General features: G+C 29.5%; 3 protein-coding genes across 5 annotated transcripts; 1 reads left to right on the forward strand and 2 right to left on the reverse strand.

Annotated features, from left to right (window-relative positions):
* Window positions 1-5,265: 5,265 nt before the first annotated feature.
* On the reverse strand, window positions 5,266-8,583 carry LOC107924972 (uncharacterized). 2 transcript variants are annotated; one of them, XM_016855552.2, is made up of 3 exons: window positions 8,260-8,583; window positions 8,008-8,148; window positions 5,266-7,705 (listed from the first exon to the last, which is right to left on the reverse strand). In XM_016855552.2, the coding sequence occupies exons 1-3, from the start codon at window positions 8,293-8,295 to the stop codon at window positions 5,717-5,719; spliced, it is 2,166 nt and encodes a 721-aa protein (XP_016711041.1). In that variant the 5' UTR covers window positions 8,296-8,583; the 3' UTR covers window positions 5,266-5,716. The 2 variants fall into 2 exon arrangements, with proteins under 2 accessions (XP_016711041.1, XP_016711040.1); XM_016855551.2 differs by having other exon boundaries at window positions 5,266-7,708.
* Window positions 8,584-9,986: 1,403 nt separating this feature from the next.
* On the reverse strand, window positions 9,987-14,596 carry LOC107924915 (nuclear transcription factor Y subunit A-7). 2 transcript variants are annotated; one of them, XM_016855493.2, is made up of 7 exons: window positions 14,327-14,544; window positions 13,532-13,558; window positions 12,550-12,613; window positions 11,587-11,717; window positions 11,222-11,323; window positions 10,758-10,922; window positions 9,987-10,659 (listed from the first exon to the last, which is right to left on the reverse strand). In XM_016855493.2, exons 3-7 carry the CDS (start codon window positions 12,575-12,577, stop codon window positions 10,474-10,476), a joined length of 612 nt encoding a protein of 203 aa, XP_016710982.1. In that variant the 5' UTR covers window positions 12,578-12,613; window positions 13,532-13,558; window positions 14,327-14,544; the 3' UTR covers window positions 9,987-10,473. The 2 variants fall into 2 exon arrangements, with proteins under 2 accessions (XP_016710982.1, XP_016710981.1); XM_016855492.2 differs by lacking the exon at window positions 13,532-13,558 and having other exon boundaries at window positions 14,327-14,596.
* Window positions 14,597-21,231: 6,635 nt separating this feature from the next.
* Window positions 21,232-25,680, forward strand: LOC107925103 (ADP-ribosylation factor GTPase-activating protein AGD12). Its single transcript, XM_016855670.2, has 9 exons — window positions 21,232-21,347; window positions 21,671-21,720; window positions 22,454-22,538; window positions 23,028-23,103; window positions 23,301-23,464; window positions 23,962-24,094; window positions 24,314-24,430; window positions 24,725-24,820; window positions 25,275-25,680. Exons 2-9 carry the CDS (start codon window positions 21,687-21,689, stop codon window positions 25,554-25,556), a joined length of 987 nt encoding a protein of 328 aa, XP_016711159.2. The 5' UTR covers window positions 21,232-21,347; window positions 21,671-21,686; the 3' UTR covers window positions 25,557-25,680.
* The last annotated feature ends 864 nt before the right edge of the window (window positions 25,681-26,544 follow it).

A 26,544-nucleotide genomic window follows, 5' to 3' on the forward strand; every position in this document is an offset into this window, starting at 1 on the left:
ACTTTGATTAAGCTTTTATAGAATTTGTTTTAGTTTTATTTTAAATTAGATTATAATAGATTAATGGTGGATGAAAAATAAAATATATATTTATAAAATAAAATATTTTTTTGAAAATATAATGCTTACTCCATCTTTTAAATAAGAGATTCAAACCAATATTTTCTTATATAATTAATAATATCAATGTCAACCGAGTTAACACTCAATTGACAAGTTTTAACATTCTCAAATTAATATATTTTACTATGAGTGTACTTCAGAGATCCTTCTATTATAGTACCTGATCAAATTAGTCTTTCTATTATTAAATGGATTAATTTAGACTTTATATTGTTAATATTTATTGTTTAACAAATTTAATACTTTTAAAGTTTCTATAATTTTGTAAATAAAATATTTTTTATTTGAAATTAAATTATAATTAAAAATATTTTTCAAAATATTAAATTTATTATAATTTATACTTATTCGATTCTTTTAATAGTATAAAGATTATACTGATCAATTTATAACTGCGAGACTAGTTAGATTCAATCCCTCTGCACCTCCAACTATGTTAACCCTAATATTACCTTCTAAAATAATAGTATTTTAATCATTATTCATCTAGATAAATGCTTGATTAACTTGTAAAATAAACTTAATATATAGATATAAATAAATAATAGTAGAATAAATCCAACTCAACTAACATTGAATTGTTTGAATCAAAATTTATTTTTATTTAATTTTTTAATATAAACATCATTAAAAAAGTAATTTATTGTATAAAATAATAAATTTAATAAAAAAATAATATTTAATGAGTATTATTACGCGACAGATAAAAGCAAACAGGAAAAGAGACAGTCAATGCCTAATGAAAAAATTCAAAGGGCCAGCTCTGCACTCTGCTGCATTCTGCAGTGTGCTATTGATTAATCTTTTTCTTTTTTGGGAAGTATTAATTATTGATTAATTATTTATTTTTAAAAAGAATAATATGTTAATTCATTTTACCTATTAATTTTTTTATATATTTAAATTTTTATTTCAATAATATAATAATAATAAATGGATGTTTTAGCTCTTTTTCTCTTTCTAGCATCATTCTGCAATATATCAGTACTTTTTTTTAATCTCACTCTACCATTTGTTTGGTTGCTACATGCATGCGTATGCATGTATGTATGTGTACGTATGATGTGTAAATGCATGTGAAGTCACTCTGCCACTCTATCCGTGGGCATGCATGTTTGCATGGTAGGCGTGAAGAGAGAGAGGAAAAAAAGTTAAAATATGTTTTAAGTCCCTATATTATTTGTGTATTTTAAATTAATCTCTATATTTTTCAGATTTGAAAAATAATGAAAATGTGGCCCGATGACGATGGGTTTTAGCCGACCATCGACATCGACTTGACAAATAAGTTTGAACATTATGTTGCAAGCAAGAACTGGGTACGAGACTCTGGCATTCCATGATAACTCAGAGTGCCACGGGTAAGCGGTGAAGGTCATGAGAGGAGATTTCCTCTCGTGCTCATGGAAAAAAAGGTTTCAAAATGGGCATGGTTAAGGATGATGGACGTAACCCTTGTTTGGATTCAAGTTGTGAACTGTCGGTATTCAAAGCTTTAGCTTCTATAGGTTATTGTCTTGGTTTTGTAAGCAAGAAAATTTTGTTTATAGGATAGAAATTAAATTGTATATTTTTACGAGAATAAATATATAATTTTATTATTTTAATAGTTTATATTTTTATATTTTTTTAAAAATCATGCCTATCAGCCCCTTGAATTTGGCATTGCCTACTCGTAATTATTTTTTTTATTATAAATGAAAGAATGATAAATAAATAAATTAAATGTACAACAGGCATTAGGTAAAGTTTTCAAAACTTAATTAACAGTCAAAACCAATCACCATCGATTTATCCGCCCAACCTATCAATTCTATTAAATTAAATAAATAATTAAAAATTCATAAAAAGTTAATTCAATCAATTTAAATTCATCCACCAGACAGATAAATCTTATTTGATTCAAACAATCGTAGTTTATGAATTAGTTCAATCAATTTAAACTTGACATATTATCTATATAATTATATATGAAAGGAACGTACACATGGAATTAGCTTCTTTTTTGTGCATTTTATAGGAAAATGATAATTTTTTAAAATTTAAGTCCTTATGCTATACTTAAATTCAAATTTTAATTTTGATCCATCTGTTACACCTAAATTTAAGATTCAATCTTTATATTTCAATTTTTTTAATAAATTGGTAGCTTAATTTTTTATAACATCATTAATTAGCTCAAATACTTTTGTTTTGATTAATATGTTGATGTAACTCTTAAATTTATTAATACTATTAAAATTATTTGTTAAACTGAAGTCCATTTCAATATTATTTTTTATTACATGGCTATTAAAGAGAGTTTTTTTTTATTTTAAAATGTTATACCAATAAAATTAACAGAAAAATGTAATGATGTTAACCATTAATTCTAAATTTTTAAACTTAAAAAATAAATGAACTAAATTTCAAAAAAAAATACAAACACTAAATTTCAAATATATATATAAAGAATAGAGATATTTGAAATATATTTAAATATTCAAATATTTACTCTATAATTGCATGGTAGAACCTCTATTAATATTATTTTTTAAAAAATAAATTATTTAATTTTAAAAAATTAAATATAAAATGAATAAAAAAGCAAAGTTTTGTCGATAAGATTGACCCTCACTATATATTGCATTCACCACCCAACTTTTTTTTAAACAAATCAAAGTGTTTCCCACTTCCATGCCTTGAGTCAGAAGAATCCAAGACAAAATTAAGAGATATCATTGAATATTCACCATGAAAAAAACATAATAAAAATATTTTTAACATGATTTATTATCTATTAATTTATTAAAATTTAAATAAATATAGAATGCATATTATATATATAAAGAATTGCCAGATGTTAAAATTTTAAAAAAAAAAATAGCTTTCCACTTTGGATGCTTTGAAGATGGATAATATACACTTTTATGACAAATGTCAACCTTCTGAATTATTCATTGCATCCCCTTTTAGAAAAAAAAATTCAATATTTGTAAAAATAATCAAAATTAGAAATTTGTCAAAAAAATTTGAGGCATATTAAATAACTTTTTATATTTATTTATGTAATAAAATAATAATAATTATAGCATCCAAATGTAAAGAGATATAAATTAAAATAAATTCAAATTAAAAATATATAATTTAAATAAGACTGAACTTGAATATAATATATATAATTGGAATGTTACATCATTTGTATATATTTTTAATATTTTAATGTCACGTTAATTTTTTTTTAAATTCTAATATTTTTTACTAGGTTTGATTTTTTTAGAAGAATATACTAAAATTTAAGATAAAAAAATTAATGTAACATTAAATTATTGAAAAAAGATACAAATGACGTAACATCTTGATTTTATACCATATTTTTTCATATAAAAACATATAAATATAATATAAAAATACAAATTATTAATATGATTAGTGAGGAATGATGGGGATAAAGTCAATGGCATGGTTTTAGTTTTAGAAAAAAGAATTCACTAGTGTGTCGTCTTGTCTCCTTCTCCCTTATATGATTGTGAAAACCTTTTCTTCTTTTTTTTTTTTAATTTAATATATATATATCATTTTGATATCTCGAGACCTATTTAATAGTCGAATTATTTATCGAATGTTGATAATAAATATAAAAATTTTAATTTTAATTTTAATTAAAGAGTTCGTAAATTTAGATCTGAGTCAATTAATAAAAGTATCATAAAATTTTTTATATTAATGATCGAATTATATTTTGTTTCTTTTACTAAAAATAAATAAATTAATCCTTTAATCCACCTAATCGAATAATTCGATATTTGAAATAGTATAATTTAGTTTTTATGACGTGGAAAAACATAGAATTGTGTGGAGGAAGAACCTAAAAAAAGAAAAGAATGGTAAGTTAACAGATAGCAAATTGAGACCCCACCATTGCACCATTTTTCTCACTTTGCTTTGCCTTTGCTTCTATTTTACATTTCTCACTTTTTAAAAAAATTATTTATATATATATTTTTTTAAAATTACATGTGTATTATTATGTGAGGTTGGTTGGTGGTTTGCATGATAGAGGTGTAAAGGTCTTTTCATTTTCTTTTTTATATATGCGTGGGTCCTAAGGGAAACAAAAATAAAATGAAATGTTTATTATTTTATGATTTTGATTTTTTTTAAAATTATAGTCCTTATTGATCTACCATAATTATATCTAGAAAATAGTTAATAGCATCATTAAAATATAATAAAAAATATTATTTTATTTTGATAAAAATATTAATAAAAATAAAAATTATGGTATATTAGGTTGGGTCAAATTTTGATATAATTTTAATTTTTTAGTGGATAAATTAATATTTAATTTTGAGTTAAGTTTAGGTTCGGATTATATTAGGGATACATTAGGTAAAGGTTGGTGCAAGAACAAAACTGCCTCACCCTATCATGTTACCATCCATAGTCGTAAATTAAGTAAGCTCGAATAAACAAATTCCTATTCATATTTATTTGTTCGTTCTTATTAAAATTTATATAAATTTTCTTTTATCGTTAAACTAGTTTAAAATTAATTTATTATTTTCAATTTTTTATTAAATAAATTCTTTTGATTTATAAGATTTTTTAAAACATGGGAGGCCCTACCTCTATAAATAGACAACTTAACATATGAATGAATGAATTAATTAAGACAGAAGATTATAAAGGCATAAACTTCATATATATTATATATATATAATATTTACTATTATTAGCAGTGATATGAATTCATTTATCAAAACCTTGGAAAAGGACAGCAAAAAGGAAGTTTGATTTTCAGAACATTAATGTTCAGTTGCATTAAAATTTGTTTATAAATCTCATAAAGTTTTAGTTAAAAAAGATTTTGATTGTTTAAGGTTTGATTGGAAATTTGGAATTAATTCTTAAATTTGGAAATTTTAAATTATTATTTATGTTTGCTTTTAAAAATATTCGTATTTTAAGTATGGAATATATACTCATAATTTAATATTTGTACTTAATAATCGATTAATCGATTAATTTAAATTTTTTATATTAAAGTATAGAGATTTTGAACCGATTGAATCTTAGCTTGATTGGCATGTGTATTATTATCAATGCAGTAAGACGTGAGTTTGAGTACGCTGATAGGATTATTTAAAAGAAATACAAAAATTTTAAAAAAATTGTCAGAAAAATGTTGATAAATGTTAGGAAGAGATAAATTTCATGCATGAAAATTTAAGAGAGAGGAAATTGAAAGAGAAACTAACAAATACAGACAATACGAAGTGTGAACCTAGCCTGATTTAATCTCGGTCACGGCCAAGGTCTTCAGGTTTCGGGTTGCGGAATCCAAATCCGGTGAACGAGCTGAACCATATCTCCATCGGTGCTAATGTAAACGGCATATGAACATTGTATGATAGCCATGTACTTGGGGAGGATTGCTCTTGTTGGAAAGGTTCAAATCCGGATCCGCTGACCGAGCCAAACCATAACTCCATCAGTGCTAAGTGGGGCTTGGAATATGAACATGGTATAGAGCCATGAACTATAATTGAAACAAAGGTTCCAATCCGAGTTGGTGGACCCTGCATACGAACATTGTACGGAACCCGAATAGCTATACTTGAAATAAATTGTTCTTGTAGCAAAGGTTCCAATCGGAATCGGTGGACTGAGCCAAACCGCCTCCATCGGTTGCAATGGACTCTGCATATGAACATTGTAATGGAGAATGAAGCTTTTCTTTGTTTTCATCGCCATCTTTTATAGTTGGAACATTTCCAGCATCAACATTCAAGTCTTCCTCTTCATCAGATAGGCATCTGCAGCTATCGAACTCATCCATCTCGAAAATCCGACTTGCTAATCCTTCCCTCCAAGATATTCTCAATTCGGATTGTGACACATCGTCAAATGTAGAATTCGAATTCCACAAATATCGATCATCCAAAATTTTCTGAAACCGAGAAAGATCCATAGAATCGGAAGGTGTAGACAAGCGATCAAACTTAATACTCGAACTATTAGTATCCCATATCGATAAATGGCTCTCCGGTGACAAGCTCGCCATTCGGAGATCTTCGGTTATTGAGAGTATCTCAGAATGAAGGTGATGAGGTCTCTTGTGATCCTTTAATCTTGAACATGACAACATAACAGGTCTTTCCAAGCTTGAATCCGATTTTGGGGTTTGCATAACATTTTCACTCCCTAATGTATCTGCAGACAATGGAGAGTTTCGTCCATCAATATTGTAGCCGTGTTTTTCCTCTTCTTTCGGGGGAATCAGTCCGGAATAAGGTGTGACATTTGGAGAAGATGAACAATCCAAACTTAATCCAAACCGAGGGCCTTGAGTTGAAATAAGCATACTGTTTGTGCTCCTTTGGCTCTTTCCGGTGCCGCTATTAGTAGCATCACTTGTGTCATTGCTGAAGTTACACCAGTCAAAAGAAACACGGAGATCTAATAACGGCGATGAAGGAGAAAGACGTGTCTTATGTTCTTCGAGAAAGCAATGTGAAGAAGCAGAATGCTGGTTGTCATCCTTGTCGTGATCCTTTTCATGACAAGGAGACAAAAGCCAATGCATTGAAGCCTCAACAGGTGAAGGCAACATTGAAGCACTGAACTTGTTATCGAGTCCAGCATCGCAATCTTCTTCAAAGCTGGCATCGTTAGAACCATTGCTTAAGATACCATCATCAATCGGTCCGGCTTGAGCTACAGCAAGTACACCTCTAGCCCTACATTTTCTCTTATCAGTAACCCCGGAAAGGAGATGACCTGCACCATAACAAGCAGGAGTGGCTGCCATTGCGGTAGACTGGATCTCAGGAGAAAATGAAGCTTGCAGGGGTGGTGTTTTAGTGTCACTAGAGCTGGTGTTCGATTTTTCAGTATTCGGTCTTGATCGAACTACAGCAAGCACACCTCTAGCCCTGCATTTTCTCTTATCTGTAACCCCGGAAATGAGATGACCAGAAACGTAACAGGCAGGCGTGGTTGCCGACGTTGCCATTGTTGCAGTACACTGGATCTCTGGAGAAAACGAAGCCTGCAGCGGTGGTGTTTTACTTTTACTCGAGCTAGTGTTCGATTTCTCATCATCGACGAGCCTATTCTTCAAATTACCATTACCAGCAGCTAGATGATCCAATGCAGAACAACTTGCAATCTTACTAGCAGCCATGGGAGCGAACCGAAGCTCCTCGGACTCCTCATAATGCGACTCAACCACAGGATTGAAAACAGCAGGCGTCTCCGAAGTAGATGATTTGGAAGATTTGGAACTCTTAACTCGGTTTAGTTTGTTGGAAACAGATGCAGACGAAGAATTTTCCTTCGTGAAACAGAAGGGTTTGGATCGAGGGAGACGTGAAACGCGAGCAGATTTAGGGGTTCTAGTGTGACAACGGCGATTCAAAGCGGTTTTACGAGTACTACCAGTACCAGTAGCAGCAGGGGAAGAAGAATAAGAACAGTGGGAGAGCAAGAACTTGAGACAACCCTTTGGTGCTTCAATGGAAACAGAAGTAGAAGATGAAAGATGACCGTTGCTGCCATGGATGATGTTTTCAACAGCTTGAAAAGCTCTTCTAGAACCCTGCTATAAGAAAGACGCCATATAAATTATTCATAATTTTCAAGGAGCCATTCCCAGGATCCCACTAACTTAGCTTAGCATTATCTATTCGAACCGGAACCTTCGATTCGATTCGATTTAAGTTCCGATCTGACCTGTAGAATTCAATTCCGGCGTCTATAACATTCGATTCCAATTCAACTTTAAAAAAAAAATCAAAATAACGCTCATTAACTACAAAATCTTCTTGAAACTGAACTATTATCACATTGTAGCCTAACTCAAGGTAAAATAATCATTCTAAGAAGTGGATCGGAACTTACAGGATACCGATGTGAACGGATATTAGACAAATGCGAAGGATTTTGTTGTTCTTGTTGTTTCTCATTCAATATCAGCTCAGATGGAGCAACATCATCTTCCTCGTAAAGACCATTTTTCCCTCTTGCTTGAGCATGCTTTGACTATAAAAGAAAAAAGCAAATATAAAATAGATCAATGATCTCGTCTTGCTTCATGAATCAATACAAATTTTGAAAAACAAAATTAAGCGGGGGCGGCAGCGGAGGATATACCTGAAGCAACCCAGGCGAGGGAGGAGGGAAGAACATCCTGTGACTTTGGTTGTGGTGGTGCGGCGGCTGCGCAACCGGTGGGGGAGTAGATCTGAAGAATGCGGCGGCGAGACTGTAGAGTTTACGAACTGATACAGTATTTGGGTACGGTAGGGCGGGCTAAAATTTCAAATGTTGGAACCGGTTGGTAACTGGACAACCCGTAGAAATGGAACGTTGGATTATAATATATTTTATTTAAATAAATTATTGTTTTTTTATAGTTAAAAATAATGATTATTTTTTGTCCTTATTTTTTAATATTATAATCTATTGCTGTCATGATGAGCCGCTGCACTTTCTTCTAGCGATTCTTGTCATTTGTTGAAGGGGATAATATATTATTTGGCATCTATATTTAGTTTCAATGTTTAATTTAGTATCTCAATTTTTTGTTTTAATTTGATACTTGATTTTGGCTCTAATGTTCAATTTGATACCTAATCTTTTTTTTTGATAAAATAAACAAAGAGAATTACAAAGAGAAAGTCAGAAACGAGTTAACAAAAGATTTATCAATTTCTAGAATCATTTTAATCTCCAACGGGGGGATCCTCAATGATGTTTAAAGATTCACTACTCGACAGAGCCCTTTTTGCCAAAGCATCAGCTACCCGATTAGTATCTCTAGGAGCATAATTCAAAGACCACTTCTTTTCAAAAGCTAGAACTTGTTGAATCCTTCTTATTAAAGAGTTTTTTGAATCACCCATTTTATTGTCATTGATAGAGATCACGTTCTCAATGTTGTCTGATTGTATAATGACCTCATCATAGCCTTGTTTTTGTAGAATAAGTAGTCCATCTAGTACACCCCACAATTCAGCTGTCGCAATTGAGCATTCCCCCAAGAAGCGATTATAGCCCAAGATCCACTCCCCTTTGTTATCACGTATCACACCACCTGCAGCAGAAAGACCAGACACAGGGTGAACAGCACCATCAGTATTAAGAAAAACGCACGTACCTGAGTTATGATAGGCTGAGAACTGCTTCGGCTGAGAAGTCGTCTCTTCATTATGGACGGAGAGAAAGTGCTTTGCCCAGCTATAAGAGACACTGACAATATCCTTTGGGTGCATAGCATGTCCTTAAAAAATGGACAAATTTCGATTCTTCCCATACTTGAGTTTTTTCTTGTCCCATACAAGTACCTACGTTTGACTTAAATATTCGAATTTTTACATGTGCTTTTCTTTTGTCTCAATTAAGTACCTATATTCTTTTTACCACAGTACATGTGTCAAATATTTGTTTGTGGTTTGGGTACCAATTTGTACACTGTATCCAAACTTAGGTACCAATTTGAGACAAAAATATTTAGATGCCAAATTAAACATTCAAAACTAATATAGGTACCCCTATTGAAAAACTAAATCCCCAAGCCAATCAATTCAATAAAAAATTAAAATAAAAAATTGTTCATTTCATAAAACATTGGTCAAATTTTGTTATTATTCTTTTGTATCCTATATTAATTGTGGATTTAATGGCAAATTTTAATTAATGTACTTTTTTTAATTAGTCAATTTTAAAACTCGATCTCAACTCTAAATATAATCAAATTGAGTGAGATGATATACATATTTGCAAATAAAACATACATAAAGCTGGCCCAAACTTTCAATTTGGCAAAACCCATAATAATACATACAAAACATCCATTTACTCTAAGCAATGCCCAAACATAAACAAAAACACAGAGTTTCAAATCAATTAAACCATTTCAGATTATTATCCAAGTTGATAACACAAATAAGTACCTGTATGTATATATATAACGATTAGGGCTGATACTACTACTTCGACATCTAACCTTCCTATACTAAATCAACCAGACCCGACCAATCGACAAGGCTCCAGTTTTTTCTCCTATCTTAGTATTTAAGTGCAAAGAAACACGTCCATGCGGATTAACTATCGGTCCCTCAGATAAAAATGTGCAAAAGAACTGTAAATGCACTTAAACAACACTCTACCTTGCTTCAGTTTTAACAACCTCCCTAAGGTCCTGCTATTACTTCGAAGTCTATACACACTATTAAGATGTAATTTCTGAGCTAAAAAGAAGTAATTCCGATACTATGCTACTGTTGGAAAAAGGCTGATCAAACCTATTTTTCTGGCTTTTAAGCAATAAGACCACTGCATGTATATCTAATTGCTTCCAAAATTTCAAGATGTGCCCTCCACGGAAGACACCTCGCTTTTATTGGAGTTCAGATTGATATTGGACTGTGATTTATCACCTGATGCTGCATCGTTCTGTTTGCTTTCGTTTTTCTTTGAATTGAGAAATCGACCCCCAGATCCTCTTGCTCGTCTCAATGCATGCAAATGACGGGATTCATGCAAGTATGGCTGCAAAATTATTGCGGTGGTGACTAATGAGTCACTGTTGCAAAACCGAATGTAAACATTTAAATGGGGAAAGAATTTAAAAAAAAAAGTTAACATACTTTCCGAGACTTGATAGCTTTATTCTCTGATTCGGCTTTTGCACGAGATTGTCGACGTCGCAAGATGCCATGATATTGTTTTGCATTAACAAACACAGGCTCCTCAACTGCACCTGATGGCAAAGGAACTCCTGCTTGCTGAATACCCATCAACTGAAGATGGACCTAAAATGAAAGCAAAAATAAGCAAAACTTCAGTCTTAAACTATGCTGCCCCGACTTTACATTTTTCTAGAAATACCCATGTCTGACACATTTGAATATGGACATGGGATATTACCCTTCAAGGACCCTCTATATAACAGGAAAAACATAGAAAAAGTTGAACACAGCTGTGTAAAACACATACCCATATCCGACACTCACAATCAAGTCCAGGTAAAATAGGTTTTAGAACCATAATTAAAATTGTGTGACAAAAATTAGGGCCAACATACAGAGAGAAAAAATAAAGAGTATTATACCATAGGTTGACCACCATAGGGCTGCAGAGGATATGGTTGAGCATCATATGGAGCAAATATGCTTCTATAATATGGATCCGGATAAGGGTAAGTAGCCGGTGCCTTCAATGTCATAAGCCAAGGAAACAAATAAACTTATCAGAGATATGTAACAAAATCGGGTCGGAGGTTCAACTGATTGGACCTCCGCCAATGTTAAAAAAAAAATCAGATTGGAGGTCAAACCACCAGTTTGATATTTATTTTTAAATGTTTTAACACTAATTTAACGTAAAATAGATGAACAGTGAAAACATGCTTCAAAGGCAAAGCAAAAATGAAAATAAATGTTGACGCTAAAAAAGATTTTACTCTGAAGATGGTACCACAGCATGTTGAGATGTCGTGTATGGGATATTTGGGGTTGTGATGGCAGAGGGAGAAAGTCCTGTTGCAGGAGATGACGACTGGTTGTGGGGTTCTGAGTGTTTTTGCTGTTCACCAATTTCGTTATCATCTGGCAGGAGAAAATTAGTTAAAATCAAAACCATAATTAGAGAGCACTCCAAATGAAGAGCAGCCACCAATCAATGTCCAAAAAAGGAAAGCACTTGGACAACTAAGATAGAAAGCATTGGAGGCACAAATAAAACAATAACGCCAACAAACCCCACCAAATGTCTCAGTATTGCATGCATGTAATATAGCGACACAAGGAGCCCTCCCAATAAATGGGATCACAATGAGCGGTTAATTCAAATTTCAAAACGAAGAGCATTAACAGAACAAGGTCAATAAAATGAAAGCACAGAGACAAATAAGATACAATACTTCCAGGCACAAATTAAGACTTATGTTGCTCCAACTCTTCATTTTTCTCAACATTCTTGATTCCGGCACATTTCTGGACATACATGAAAATATCTTCAAATAAACTAAACACACCTTTATCGTTCTTGAATTCACACCTAAGTTGGACTAACATAGATTATTACAACAAAATGAAACCATGCAGCCTAAATCATACCCACTAAATGACCCCAGTACATGTCTTCATTGCACGGGAAAACCCTCAGTAAGAGATACCATCAATAAATGAAATAGCAATGAGGAAATACACAGGAATTCAACAAGCTGGAAACCAAAAGGTCCTTTCAATCCCATTATTTAAATATCATTTTTCTTACCTCGATTGAACTCCGGGAAATAAAAATTAAAACAAGCAAATTCGAAAATGAAGAAGGCCATAAAAATATTCAAAATTTTATCCAATCGCAAAGTTCTTAAGAACATGACCATAATGGAACCATAAAACATGAAGTTGACAAAACATATGACAAAAAAAATACCATAAAGATCATGCACAGAGGAAGTCATGACGCTGTTGTGACCAGAGGATCTGCAAACTCAAATCTGGCAGAACAACCAAAAGAAGCAAAGTTAAGACAGTATAAAGAATCAGAGCACTTTCATCAAACAATTTAGATTTTAATCCAAGTCTGTATTCGTACTTTTTGGAGCTTCTCTTGGCATCTTTTAGATTCAAAGCAATTTTCATAAAGATTTGGCAACCAAAAGTTTTTACAAATTACAAGCATGCAACGAAAACAATATGAGCTTGCTTGAGAGAGCATTACTATACCCAGTATCTCTACCTTAAATAGAAGTAAGTAGTCAATTAGGCAATGTTTGATTGCTACTTCTACTATTTCCCTCAATAAAAGTAAGTTGTTGATTAGGCATTTTTTTTTATTGTAACTTTTACTATTTGCCTTTTGCTTCATAAAAAAATTACTGAAAAGAAAAAGAAAATCCATGATTACATAAAAATGAAATCTTACTAAAATGCACATGTTTTTATTTTCTAAAATATTACACACTTTGATTTTAGATTATTCAGAAAGATTTATTTTCTTTAGCATCCAAACACACTTCTAAGTTTTGCTTCCCTAAGGAATAAAGAAAAAGTAACACCAAAGAGTATCTTAGTAAAGTGGTAATTGTTACAAATCCTAACAAAAAAATAGTCCGAATTCAAGATAATTAAACCTAAAAGTGTAAACTAAATTTATAGAATACATGATTGAAACATCCCATGAAATTGGTAATTATTGCAACTGGACCATTGCACCTAAAAATGTTTCAAGCAAAATGAGTAAACAAATAAACTCAAGCTCTTCTTTCTTAAATAAACTCAAGCTCTTCTTTCTTTTTTTGCTTGTTCTTTTACCACAAGCTACAAATTCATACAATGTCCGATGCATATTTGGATACAAGTAGGTATGACATTCCAAAAGATCCTCCATGTACATAGAAAAAAGTTAAACATACCCATGTCCCGACACCTACACCAATGTCCTGAGTAACATGAACATATCAACTTCAGTTTAGATACTCACTATTAACTGAATTAAAACCTAAAACTGGAAAAAAATGAATTAAAGTGGCTTGGAAAAATTTCCCTCTATCATTCCCTTCCAAACTTTTAAGTTTTAAATTATTCTCTTAGTCTGCCCAGTGCCTAATTGCACCGACAGAATGATATGATCACCATGAATTTAAATGAATTCTAAAATCTTTTCTTAAAAAAAAAAAAAACTAGTCCAATGAGCAATATACAAAACGATTGCTAAGAAAATTAAATAAATTTAACTGGTGAAAATTCAGAGACCCCGATTAAATTTAGTAAATTAACGCGTGCAAAACAAAATCAACTCAATTAAACAACAGATTTGACTCCTGAAATTAAATGAAAGAAAGAACATAAAAAAAAGCTCAAAATCAATGTTATTTTGAAAAGGAATCATTCTTTCACTTAATATTCTTCATGGGAAATTAAAAAAAAAAAACGAAGCCGAAAATCCCATATATCACAGCCTTTTTTTACACTTCCACAACATCCAAACGAAATAGGAAACTGAAGTACCAAAAGAGAAAAAACTTTAATAACTCTCTTTTGCTCGAATTTTAGAAGATTTGAGAAAGATACAAATTTTTAAAAAAAATAACAAATGATAGTTTATGGATAAATTCTCTATAACTATAAAAAGGAAACAGCATAAATTTTAATTTGAAAAAGAAAGCAAAACTACAACAACTAGGGTTCATCGACAATCGAAATTTTACCTTAAATAGAGGTGACTGAAATTCTGTATAGCAGAGAGCTGTTTGATTTACGTTTCTTTACGTTTGCCGGAAGATGAAACAACAAATCTCTGCGTATATATGTGTGTTTGGAAACAGAGAAAACGACAAATCAAAGACAAGGAAAATGAAAATCCGGCAGCACTGAAAATTAAAAAAATTACTAAATTAATGTTTTGAGTTGCGGTTCAAAAATTATTTTTCATTTATTTTATTCGAGCTCATTTTTGTTCTAACTTAAAAATCCGAATTACTCGTCATTAGCTATTAAAATATATTTTATATAATTTTATAATTATATCTATTGAAATTAAATTAATAAATTATAATTTAATTGTTGTTGATACAATAGAAACTGAATTTGAATATATTAAAATATATTATTTTTATGTAATTTTAAGTATTTTATAAAAAAATAAATATAATAATAACTTATAACGAAGTTAATATTAAAAAAAATCAAAATCGAATGGTAAATTTAATAAAAATATAATTACCGAATTTGAAATAAAATGAAAAAAATTTGTCTTTAATTTTCTTAAGATTTTTGTCGTGACGTTTATCATACACGTGGTATGCGGAAGGAAGGATAGGGTACATTCGGTTTCACGAAGGTTCAAGACCATAATGGAATACATTGGCTAAATTCTATTATTAGTCTTTGTACTATATGTAAGTTATCGATTTAGTCACTATACTTTAATTTGATCATTTTTTGTCTTTGTTTTTTTAATTTTTTAATTTTCAGTCCTGACCAAATGTTAGTTGTTAAATTTATAAAATTGAGTTCTGCTATCTTTCAAAATATGATGCGACAAATATATTATCACATGTGTAATTTAATATTAGTTTATAATTTTCAAATATTATTCAAAAAAATAGTTGATGGGCTTAATTGTTACCATTTTCATCAAGACTTAAATTTTGATATTTGGAAAAATATAGAGACTAAAAATGATCAAATTAAGGAACATTGACTAAATCTACAATTTTACATATAGTACAATTTAATAACAAAATTACTGCTATTACTGAGTTAAGATTGAATTTCAAAAGAAAAAAAAAGTACAAGGTCTAAATTTGACTAATTCAAAAAGTAAAAGGACTAATATTAATCAAACTGAAGTATAGTGACTAGCAGCATCATTTTATGTATAATGAATTGTATAAATGATATTTTTTTTTCATAAAGTTAATCTACCATTAATTATATTTTGTGATAAATATTAAATTTATACATAATCTTTGATTTAATATGCAATTTAATACGTAAATTTTGATTTGATGCAATTTTACACGTGAAATTTAAATTGTAGTTCATGTTGAAATATTATAATTGTTTGTATGTAAAATATCAACTTAAAATAATGCTAATTCAATAATGTTGTTAATGATTTATGAAAAATCACACAAAACCAAATTTCATGTATAAAATTACGCATTCTATCAAAGTTCATTTATAGTGTTTGATATCTATCTCTTGTAATTTTAAATGTGAGTTTAAAAAAAATTCCTTGATTATAGAAAATTAGTCATGAAGCGCACATGATTCAAAGTTAAAAATTAACGTTCATCTTTTCAAAGATGTAATTCTAAAAATAAAAAATTATATAAATAGCTTGGTCAAATATCTATTGTATTAGTTGATTTTCTGAGAATTGACTTTTTGATAGCTTTAAAATATTTATTCAAAATAGATTCCAAAAAACAAATTGGAATTAAATCAGGTCTGACTTAAGATGAGTAAAGCTTATTCAACATTGTTTTATCATTTACAATATTCAAATCTAATATATTATTTGTGGAACATCCAACTCTTTACAACTCTACCTAATGTTTGGTGTTTAACCCAAAAATCCAATTCCTGTCCACGTTATAAATTTGAGATAAATCAATATTTAGTCTCTAAATTTTATTATGGTTTTTAAATTTTTCATCCACATTAATTTTGAAATTCGGTAACTTTGCTCAATTGATCCCTAAACTTTAATTTTATTAATGTATGATGATGTAACTGTAACACCTCCTAACCCCAAACCGTTACCGGAACGAGGTTATGAGGCATTACCGGACATATCAGACAACTTACTAATAATTTACAATTAATATAACTTTTATGGTATAATATAATAATTGAGTCCCTATCTTGAACTCTCAAAGTTCAAGCACGTGTTAAAAGTAGAACGGAACTTGTTCGAATATTCTGAATTTTTTTTTTATAAAAATTTCGGTCTGCTTATTTTTACCTAAAACTTTCTGCAAATTCAAACTAAAACAACCAGCACCAATTTTTCACATTCATATAACTAATATTTATAACATTAACATAATTTCAACTTAATAACTATCATAGCATCATTCAAAATTGATTAAAAACTTCATTCATTTAACAACTTAATGTTCATGTATCAAAATATCATATACTTTTCTTACCATTTCATTTAACCATCTAAATCTTATAATTCAACCTTCACTACCCAAAGTAATATGCATATTCAAGTGACTATATAACACCTATGTACATGCCACCTTTACCCAAAAGAAAAATATACATCACCAAATTTGTGTTGGAGTCGGGAATGTTCTGGATGCTGAACCGAGACACTTGACTTCTACTAACCTGCGCACGGAAACAACCGTACGCTGAGTATGGATATACTCAGTGATATTACCATAATTCAAATTATATCAATAATAGTAAAAACATAAATATTAAAATACCTAACAATTAATGTCATATGTACTAATTCATAAATCAATGTATTTTCTCAAACTTAAATTTATATCACTTATGAATATACATTTCATACTTTTCTCTTATTATCACAATTCCAATTTCAATTCGTAATTCAATTTATTTTCTCGTTTCAATGCCTCAAATTCACATTTCAATTTTTTCACCCTATTAACGTAACTCGGACTTTGGCGGATACACGGATCCAACCAAACACACCAATATGGCACCCAGTGCCTCATCGGATAGTTCGAAGTAATAGTTGACACCCAGTGTCTCATCGGCCTAGCCGAAGTAAAGTTGGTACCCAGTACCTCATCGAATCTATCCGAAGAAATATAGTGACACCCAGTGTCTCATCGACTCGAGGTCGAAGTATCCCTAAACACTTCCAATCCTATGGCATGCCAACTATATCCGACTCAGCCCGACTAGTTAATAGGGTATTCAATTCACTTTCTCAATCCTATATCACTTTCAATTCACAATTCAAATCACCAATCATTTTCAATCAATACGCTTTTCAAATAATTACATCTTCCATAATTCACTTATTCAATTCAATTTGATTCAATTTGCATCACTTTCATTTTCACTCAATATTCATATCAATTTCACATACTTACCTCAAGTCTTACTTACCATACATAACAATAAAAAAAATTCAGCAATCAATAATAATTAAAATTCGAATTATAGTAATACACACCGTAATTCTCCCGTTTTAGTACTCGATGACTTTCTCCTTTCCTTTCGATGCTGATGCTTCAGGTTCTTTGTTGGCTACGAAAATAATAATTTATAATCATCAATACAACATGATTCAATTTAATTCATGAGCCTAAACATGCAAATTTAACCATTTTTAATGTATATATATAATTTCACCATTAAGCTGTCTACTTGAGTCATTGTTACTAAATTATTTATATCTTGAGCTACGAAACTCCAAATTAATATCCGTAAATTTTCCTTAAAACAAGACTCATATATCTTCTAATCATAAAATTTCCAGAATTTTTGGTCTTGCCATTTAATACAGTTTATTCGTTAAATACTTCCCTGTTATTTCATTTGACAGTTCTGACCTCTCTCTACTAAAACTAAATTATCTCATTGTACAGAACTCGAATAAGGTTCTTGTTTATTTATTTTGAAACTAGATTCATTAAGGAGTTCACATATATAAATTACACTCCATAATAATTTTTTTACAATTTTTAATGATTTTCCAAAGTTAAAACAGAGCATCTCGAAATCACCCCGAACCAGTATTACAAAATTTCAAATATCTCTTGATTCATCAATTAATTGCTTACACTGTTTCTACTATAAGAAACTAGACTCAATAATCTTTAATTCCATATTTTGTTCATCCTCTAGTTCAATTTATAAAATTTTTAGTGAATTTTCAAAGTCAGACCATTGCTACTTCCCAAAACTGTTTTGATGAAAAATGTTAATAACCAAATTTATAACACCAATTCACACCTTATTCCTATTCAAATTTCATTTAAACTCAAATTTAACTATTAAATTTTCAACATATTTTCTTAATTCCGAATTTTCCTCAATCTAGTCCCTAAAACACAAAACTTATAGCTTACTTTGCAATTCAATCCTTATATCTATTCTAACTTGAATTTCGTTCAATTAAACCCCTATTTCATCATTTTATTCAACATGAACTTTGTTTAAAACCTAAGAACTTCCAAAGTAACAACTTAATTTCATCAAAAACTTGTTTTAAGACTTCTAAAATATCAAAATTATGAGAAAAGGACTTGATTGAGCTTACCAATTAACTTCAAGCTTCATAAACTTATTTCCCCTTTTCTTTCTTCTTTCCTTTCTTTCTCCCCTGTTCTTCTCTGTTTCGTTTGCTTTCATTCTGTTTCTTTTAACTTATTTGTTTCTTTTATATATAATAATATAATATAATATACTTAATTATTAAATAAATATATATATATATTTTTTTAATCAATAAAATCTTTGATATTTTCTACGTTAAACCGCCTCAGCTATAAGAAATAGTTTAATTTCCTCTTAAGTCCTTCTAATTTTTCTTTAATCTATAATTAAACTTTTACTCTTATTCAATTTAATCCTTTTTACTAATTACTCTAAATTAAGCTAAATTTACTTAATTAAAACCTAATTAAACACACTACTAGACTCATAAATATTTTTAATAATTATTTTCAAACTTATTTCACTAAGACGGAGGCCCGATAACACACTTTTCTGGTGCCCACGGATTTTGGATTGTTACAGTAACACCTTAATGAAATCAAAGTTGAGTGATCAAATTGGGAAAAATAATTGCCAAATTCTAAGATTAATATGGACAAAAAAGTTGAGAGACCAAATTAAAAGAATTTCTAAATTTAAGGATTAAATATTATTTTATCCCTATAAATTTCAATCAAAAGAGGTTCGGGCACTGAAGGTGCTGACCAGGGAGACAGGTGAGCAAATCTGAGCCAAGAAATACGTGGGGATAAGCCAACAAGGTGCCACTACTGGTGACCGTTGCCCGTTGATGGCTTGACAGTTAAAACTTGAAGCTGGAAAAGGGATCAGCTACACGCGGGTCCAGGGAAAGGAGATTCCATAATTGGTTGGCACTCATTTAAAATATAATGTTCTTTTGGAGTTTTTATCTCGTCTAAATTTATTTAAAGTTTATAATATTTTATTCTTATTTATGTATGATGTAATTCATAGTAGATGTACAATTAAATTTATTATATTAAAATATATATTAATTTCTTTACATGATTGTAATTGAAATATATTTATATGCATATGTGAAATATAATTTATTAAGAAATTTAAAATTTAAGTATATATATAAAAATAAATATATTGATAAACTCAAAACAAATCAACAAAAGACATGAAGCAAAACTTTTTTTTTTAGGAGTCTGATATCGATTATGAAAGTTAAAAATGTATGTTTTTCTATTGTATTAATATAAAATTTTACAAATTTTTAAGGAATTAAAGATGTGATAATTGAATTTTAAATTTCAGGAGGGACTAAATTATATTTTTATCATTAAATTAATTTAAAATTTTGTACAATTTAAAGGATTAAAGGAGTTTTTTTCTTCATTTTGGGGGTTAGGGCCCTTATTATCGACTCCTCTAACTGTACACTTTTTAGTACTAGTATTAATATCAAAATAAAAATGACACGTTCATTGATACGACATTAACTAAATCGATTCAAATATCCTTAAATTACGTGAGAAAATATTTTAAAGACATATTTTTACTTTACATTTCAACCAAAAAAAAGAGTAATAAAGCTTTTGATGATACTATTATCATTTAAATGTTTATTTTTATAGAGTTTATAGGCATTTGCTTTAATGAGATATGAACTCTACCTATTCAAAGATCTAATTATCCTTTAAATTTAATAAACATATGATAATATAATGCCTCTAATAATGAGTTACTTTTCTAAAATTTACCCATTTTTATGCCTAACATGTTTAAAAATAAAAATCTATTTGAAGTTTTGGGTTATAATAATAGTTAGGAAGGCAAAAGTGATTTTAATGACTAAAATCTAAACAAACCTTTAAATGGAAAACACACTATCAGGGTAATATATAATTCAGTACTTAAGTTTGATTTAAATGTTTAATTTGGTATTTAAGTTTTTTTGTTTCAAATTAGTAAATACGTTCGATTTTAATGTTCAATTTAGTTCTTAAAGCAAATGACATCATTTGGATTGTGTGCTCTAGTATAAAAATATTAGTACTTAATTGGGATAAAAAAAACTCGAGTATTAGATTGAATATTAAAACCAAACATAGGTATTTAATTGTCACAAAAAGAAATTCAAGTATCGAATTTAAAAATGAGCATTGAAGCCAAACTGATATACTAAATTAGGAATACAAAAAACTTACGTACCAAATAAATATTGAAACCAAATTTAAATACCAAATACTCTTTATTACTTTTTGAATTAATGGAACAATTTTTGGGGGGTTTCATTAATGGAACAATCATATTGAAAACAAATAAAATGTGAGCTATAAATAATTTGTGATAGACAAAATTATCAGTCATGAATGGTAAATAATAGGATGTTTCAATCGTTTAGCCAATATATATATATTACTTTTTAGAAAATTAAAATTAAACTCATATTAAAAAAAAAAGAAAGAAGAAAATAAAGCTTGAATTCTTTCAAATTCCATTCTTCTTTTCTCTGTTATCTTTGGAATCCAAATTCGATTCTGGGTGAATTATCAAATTCCTCTTTTTTCAGACATAATTCTTTGTTGATTTTGGTTTTGGTTGTTTGTTTCTCCATACTTTTAGCTTATTTCTTGGATTTTAATTTTCCAATCATTAGTTTCTCTCTGTTTCATTTTTATTGCTGGAAAATTTAGGAAATGAAAATAGATTACCACTCTGAACCATAAATTGGAATTTGTTTCTAAATTAAATTCCTTTTTTTCTGTTTGAGAATTGTTGATTTATTTGTTGTTGTATTTTTATTTTCTGGTTGAATTTTGTTTCTTCAGTTTTCTGTTTCAAGCTTTGATTGTTGGATGATTCAGGGTTGGTTTCAAAGCAATGAATGGTACAATGATTACAAAGACTACCTCAGGTATGTTTAAACTTTTCATCAACCAATCATGTTTTTATTTAGTCAATTCAATAGAATGATTTCAATTTTTCTTTTCTTTTTTTTGTAACGAGAATATTTGTTGTTTCGAAAAAATCTGAAGATACAAGTATCACGGCGGATTTTGAAATTAAGTGTTTTTTTTTGAGGTATAACTAAATTTTTTTAATATTTTAGGAATTTAATGAGTTTTTTTTTCAAAAAGAATTAAAGGGTCTAATTAAGATTTTTTTAAAATTATGAAATTAATGAGAATTTCGAAAAAATATATAAAAGAATAATGAAATTTTTCAAAAAAAATATTTAAAGGAGCAAATTAAAATTTTCAACAAATTTCAAGAAAAAAATAAAAAATTTCAAAAAATTTGAAGACCAAGATCCACCATGGATCAAATGCATGAAAAAAACTTATATCAAGCAATAGACACATGAATTCGAATAATATATCATGTTTTTCGGTATTGAGTGTGACCCTTTAAATGTAAGAAAAATTGAAACAAAATAAATTTATCCTTTTTTAGATATATACTCATGCTTTAAGGCTAAAGTCAGAAAATTTTGAGAGTGCGGAATTAAATTATATATTTTTATGATAGTAAAAATATAATTTTATTTTTTAAATTTTTAAAAAATTAAATCAAATTTTTATTATTTTTAAATTTGAGTTTTAAGTGTAAGATGCAATCTTTTTTTATTTTTAATACCTATTTTGCAGTCAATCGTAGAAGACTAAGGAACTTATTGAATAAAAGTGATAATCGCATTTGTGCGGATTGTGGGGCTCCGGATCCAAAATGGGCGTAAGTTTTTACCTATTACCACTTGTTTAAAGTTCTTTAAAATATGCTATTAGTCCATATTTTTTTACAGAAATTGAGATTTAATCTTTTTACTGTAAAAATTAAAAATTTAATCTTCTTTCTTTTTTTTAAATTTGAAAATTTTAATCCAATTATTATTGTTTTTGGTAGTTTCTGTTAGAATTTATTGACTTAATATGTTTACTTTTTGTCAGTTATATGTAATGTCATATGATGATAGTCTAATTAATATGCCAAGTTGTTAATGATAGGTTTGGGAATTTCAAAATTAGAAAATAGGAGGACTTAATTTTAAATTTTTTAGTACATGGACTAAATTTTAAATTTTATCAAAGTATAGGGACAAACTGCATCTTTTAACCTTTTACCTATGAATGGACTACTAAGCTTAGTACATAGCAATGTAATGCCTATCACTTGTTTGTAAAATTGTTTGATAAGAAAATGGTTTTGGATTGTATTTTTCAGATCGTCGAATATTGGAGTGTTTATATGCTTGAAATGTTGCGGTGTTCATAGAAGCCTTGGCACACATATCTCCAAGGTGACTATTCTTCATCTCTGACTCAAAAATTGAACTAGATTGGTTGGTATGATTCAACAATATATATTGAACGATATTATTAGCAAACCGATTAAAACAGCTAAAAAATCAATTGAATTAAGAACTTATGGTACAAGGCCAAGCGGTTCGATTTTCTGCTTGATGTTTTATTTCATGGGTTACAATTCATCTTTCAGGTTTTATCAGTGACATTAGATGAATGGTCCAATGAACAAATTGATGCGATGTCTGAAGTCGGAGGAAATTCGGCTGCTAATGCAATCTACGAGGCCCATATACCCGAAGGTTTTTCAAAGCCGGGTCCAGATGCTGGTATCGAGGAGAGGAAGAGATTCATCAGGTTCCACTTCTCACAAATTTAGAATTCATCCATATGCTTTGTTATCTAGACTCGAGTGTGAGTTTGAGATGATTATGTTAAATTTTTCATTTAAGATACTAGTTTTTTTTTTTTTGAAGGATCATATTTTCATACCCTTACTTTAATATTTATTGAAAATGCGTATCAAACATAGGTACTTGATGAATAATGAAGAATCGAATAATGAAGAATCGGAATAACATAGACCACATTCATTTTGTCATTTATCGAATTTTAGATAGAAAGCAAACACTAAAACTACAACAGCTTATGTTTGCTTTAACTCTTTATTTCTCTTTAAAGCACTCATGTCCAACACATAGTTATGCGAACATGACCTATTAATACCATCCAAATACATGAAAATGAATTTTGAAAAATTGGACCATACCCCTGTCAAATATGTACCCTATTCAACACTCATATCTAAATCCAAGTAGCTTATGTTGTAGTTACTCATTTCAATTCATCTCTAGGTCCAAATACGAGCTTCAGGAATTTATGAAATCCAGCTTGCGGATATCAACAGGGAAGAGTTCTCCTTCTTTTAAATTGATATTTTCTTCGAAATTTATGGATAGTTTTCGAATAAAGCCAACAGATGATGAGGTAAATTCATTTGCTCTTTATTTCTTTTGAAAAAAGGTTTTGAACCATAATATTAAGTTTTGGATCGATTTTGGTTTGATTATTACTTAAATCTTATTTGACCTGGTTAAACTTTAGGGTTCATATTTAAGTTAATGAAAATGGCTTAAAAACACTTAATCAATTGTATGGTGTTACATTTATTCATACGAGTCCCATTTGCCGTGAAAGTGGTAACAGGATGGTATGGTAGAATTTATCGGCTTATTGAAGGTCACAGTGGTGAAAGGCACGAATTTAGCCATCCGGGATATGATGACGAGTGATCCGTATGTTGTCTTGACTCTCGGGCAACAGGTTTGTTGCTAAACATCTTTGGCTTTCATTCTTTACATTAGTCGGGCTCAGGTGTGAGTGCCGATTATGGGTATGTATTGAATACAAATATGGTTAGACTTATTCTAAGCTTTTCCATTATTTGGAGGACATTTCGAAATCATTTCATCATATCCTTGGGTCCGACACGAATACTCCAAAAAGAATGAAATGTTGGAGCATCATACTTTGTGTGTTTGTTTCCCTATCAAAACGAGAATAAGATTAGTTGCTTTGAGTTTACTAACGATAACATTCGGTGTTTGATCTTATTAGACTATTCAAACAGCTGTCATTCCGAGCAACTTGAATCCGGTTTGGGATGAGGACCTCATGTTATCCGTCCCGAACAATTACGGGCCTCTGAAATTGGTAACTAGTTCGTTTTCTTCCCGTTCTATGTTATTAAGAAACTTTATAGGAGTTTCCTCCGAAGAGGAAACGGGAAAAAATGTTTAATATTTTTAAAGGATTGTTCAGGTTCGGGTTATTTTGGGTTGTTCAAATTTGGCTTGTATAGATTATATTTCCTAAAGTGTAAACTACTTTGTACTGCATAAGAATGGGTTTCTAATTGGTTGCTTTTATGTTACTTGGACTCAACTATGAGTTCTGGATTCGAGTATATTCTTAACATGGATATGTTCAATTTTTTCCAAAATTTCTATATATTTTGAGTGTCTTTGGAGGATCATATTTCTGTATCTATGTCTAAATAAGCCTCAGGCATAAGTGTATATGATGATTTACAGTTCATATGAGATTTCTTGTATCTTAAGCATAATCATGATATGTTGAGCTAATCCGTCAAATTCGGATATTGTAGGAAGTATATGATCACGACATGTTCTCGGCCGATGACATAATGGGCGAAGCACAGATCGATATCCAACCCTTGATATCAGCTGCAATGGCATATGGAGATCCAGAAATGTTCGGCAACATGCAGATCGGAAAATGGTTGAAATCCGACGACAATGCGCTGATCGAAGATAGCATCATTAACATTATTGATGGCAAGGTGAAACAAGATGTCCAGCTGAAGCTTCAAAATGTTGAATGTGGAGAACTTCATCTAGAAGTAGAATGGCTGCCTCTTGATCAATAAGTTAATGCATGTATATTATATGTATTATATTATTGTGGAGTCCTAATTAGACTCTAAAATTCATGTATTTTTGTCCTGTTTACACATTTTTTTTCTGTCATAATCATATTTAATTAATTTTTTATTCGTATAACTTTTGATAGGTTCTGACCCAAATTTAATTTAAAATTTTTATATAATTTTTTTGTTTGCCGAAGCTAGCTTTTGATCGAAATAACCTGTTAAAAAAATGGTAGAAAAATATAAAATATATGTTTGTAAATCATATATATGAGAACATTTTGTAATATGATGTTGATTAAAGCTAACACTCACAGGTCTTGAAGAATATCTCATCTTGATTTCTTTAACAATAATTGCCTTTCCAGTAAAAATTTCTTTGTTGATGAATGCCCCTCCCTCCACTATACAGATTTGAAATTAAATTGCAATAATATTTTTTTGTTGAGGGTAAGGAATTAGGAATTAGGAATTGAATTGTATTTTATTTCTTTTATTGAAAAATGAGTAAATTAATTTTTGTGTGCTAGATGAAGGAGTAAATTGATTATTCTATTAAAAATTAGATCAATTTAAAGTAGAATTATCTATAGATCGGACCTTAACAAAATTTTAGGCTCAATTGTTAACATAGACTTGGTCTAGGCTGAAAAATGAGCCTAAAAATTTTCTCTAACCCAGCCTCAATAAAAATGCTAAAATTGAGGTCCGTTCCGTTCGTATTAAAATTTTTTATATAAAAAAATAAAAACTACAATACATGAAATACAATCATTAAAATAAACGTTTCCCAACAAAAGTCTTTATACTTAAATAACATTAAGATAGGTGCAACTTAACAATAAAATACCTTTAAAATAGTAGTAAAATCAACAATAAAATAATAATTATACAATATCTAAATAATAATAATAATAAAATAATAGCAACATAATAATAAAATATACTAAACAACAATTTTTTAAAAAAAAATTTGGATCAAGCCCGA

The sequence above is a fragment of the Gossypium hirsutum genome, chromosome A10 (assembly GCF_007990345.1).
Source record: "Gossypium hirsutum isolate 1008001.06 chromosome A10, Gossypium_hirsutum_v2.1, whole genome shotgun sequence".
In the NCBI taxonomy this organism is placed as follows: domain Eukaryota; kingdom Viridiplantae; phylum Streptophyta; class Magnoliopsida; order Malvales; family Malvaceae; genus Gossypium; species Gossypium hirsutum.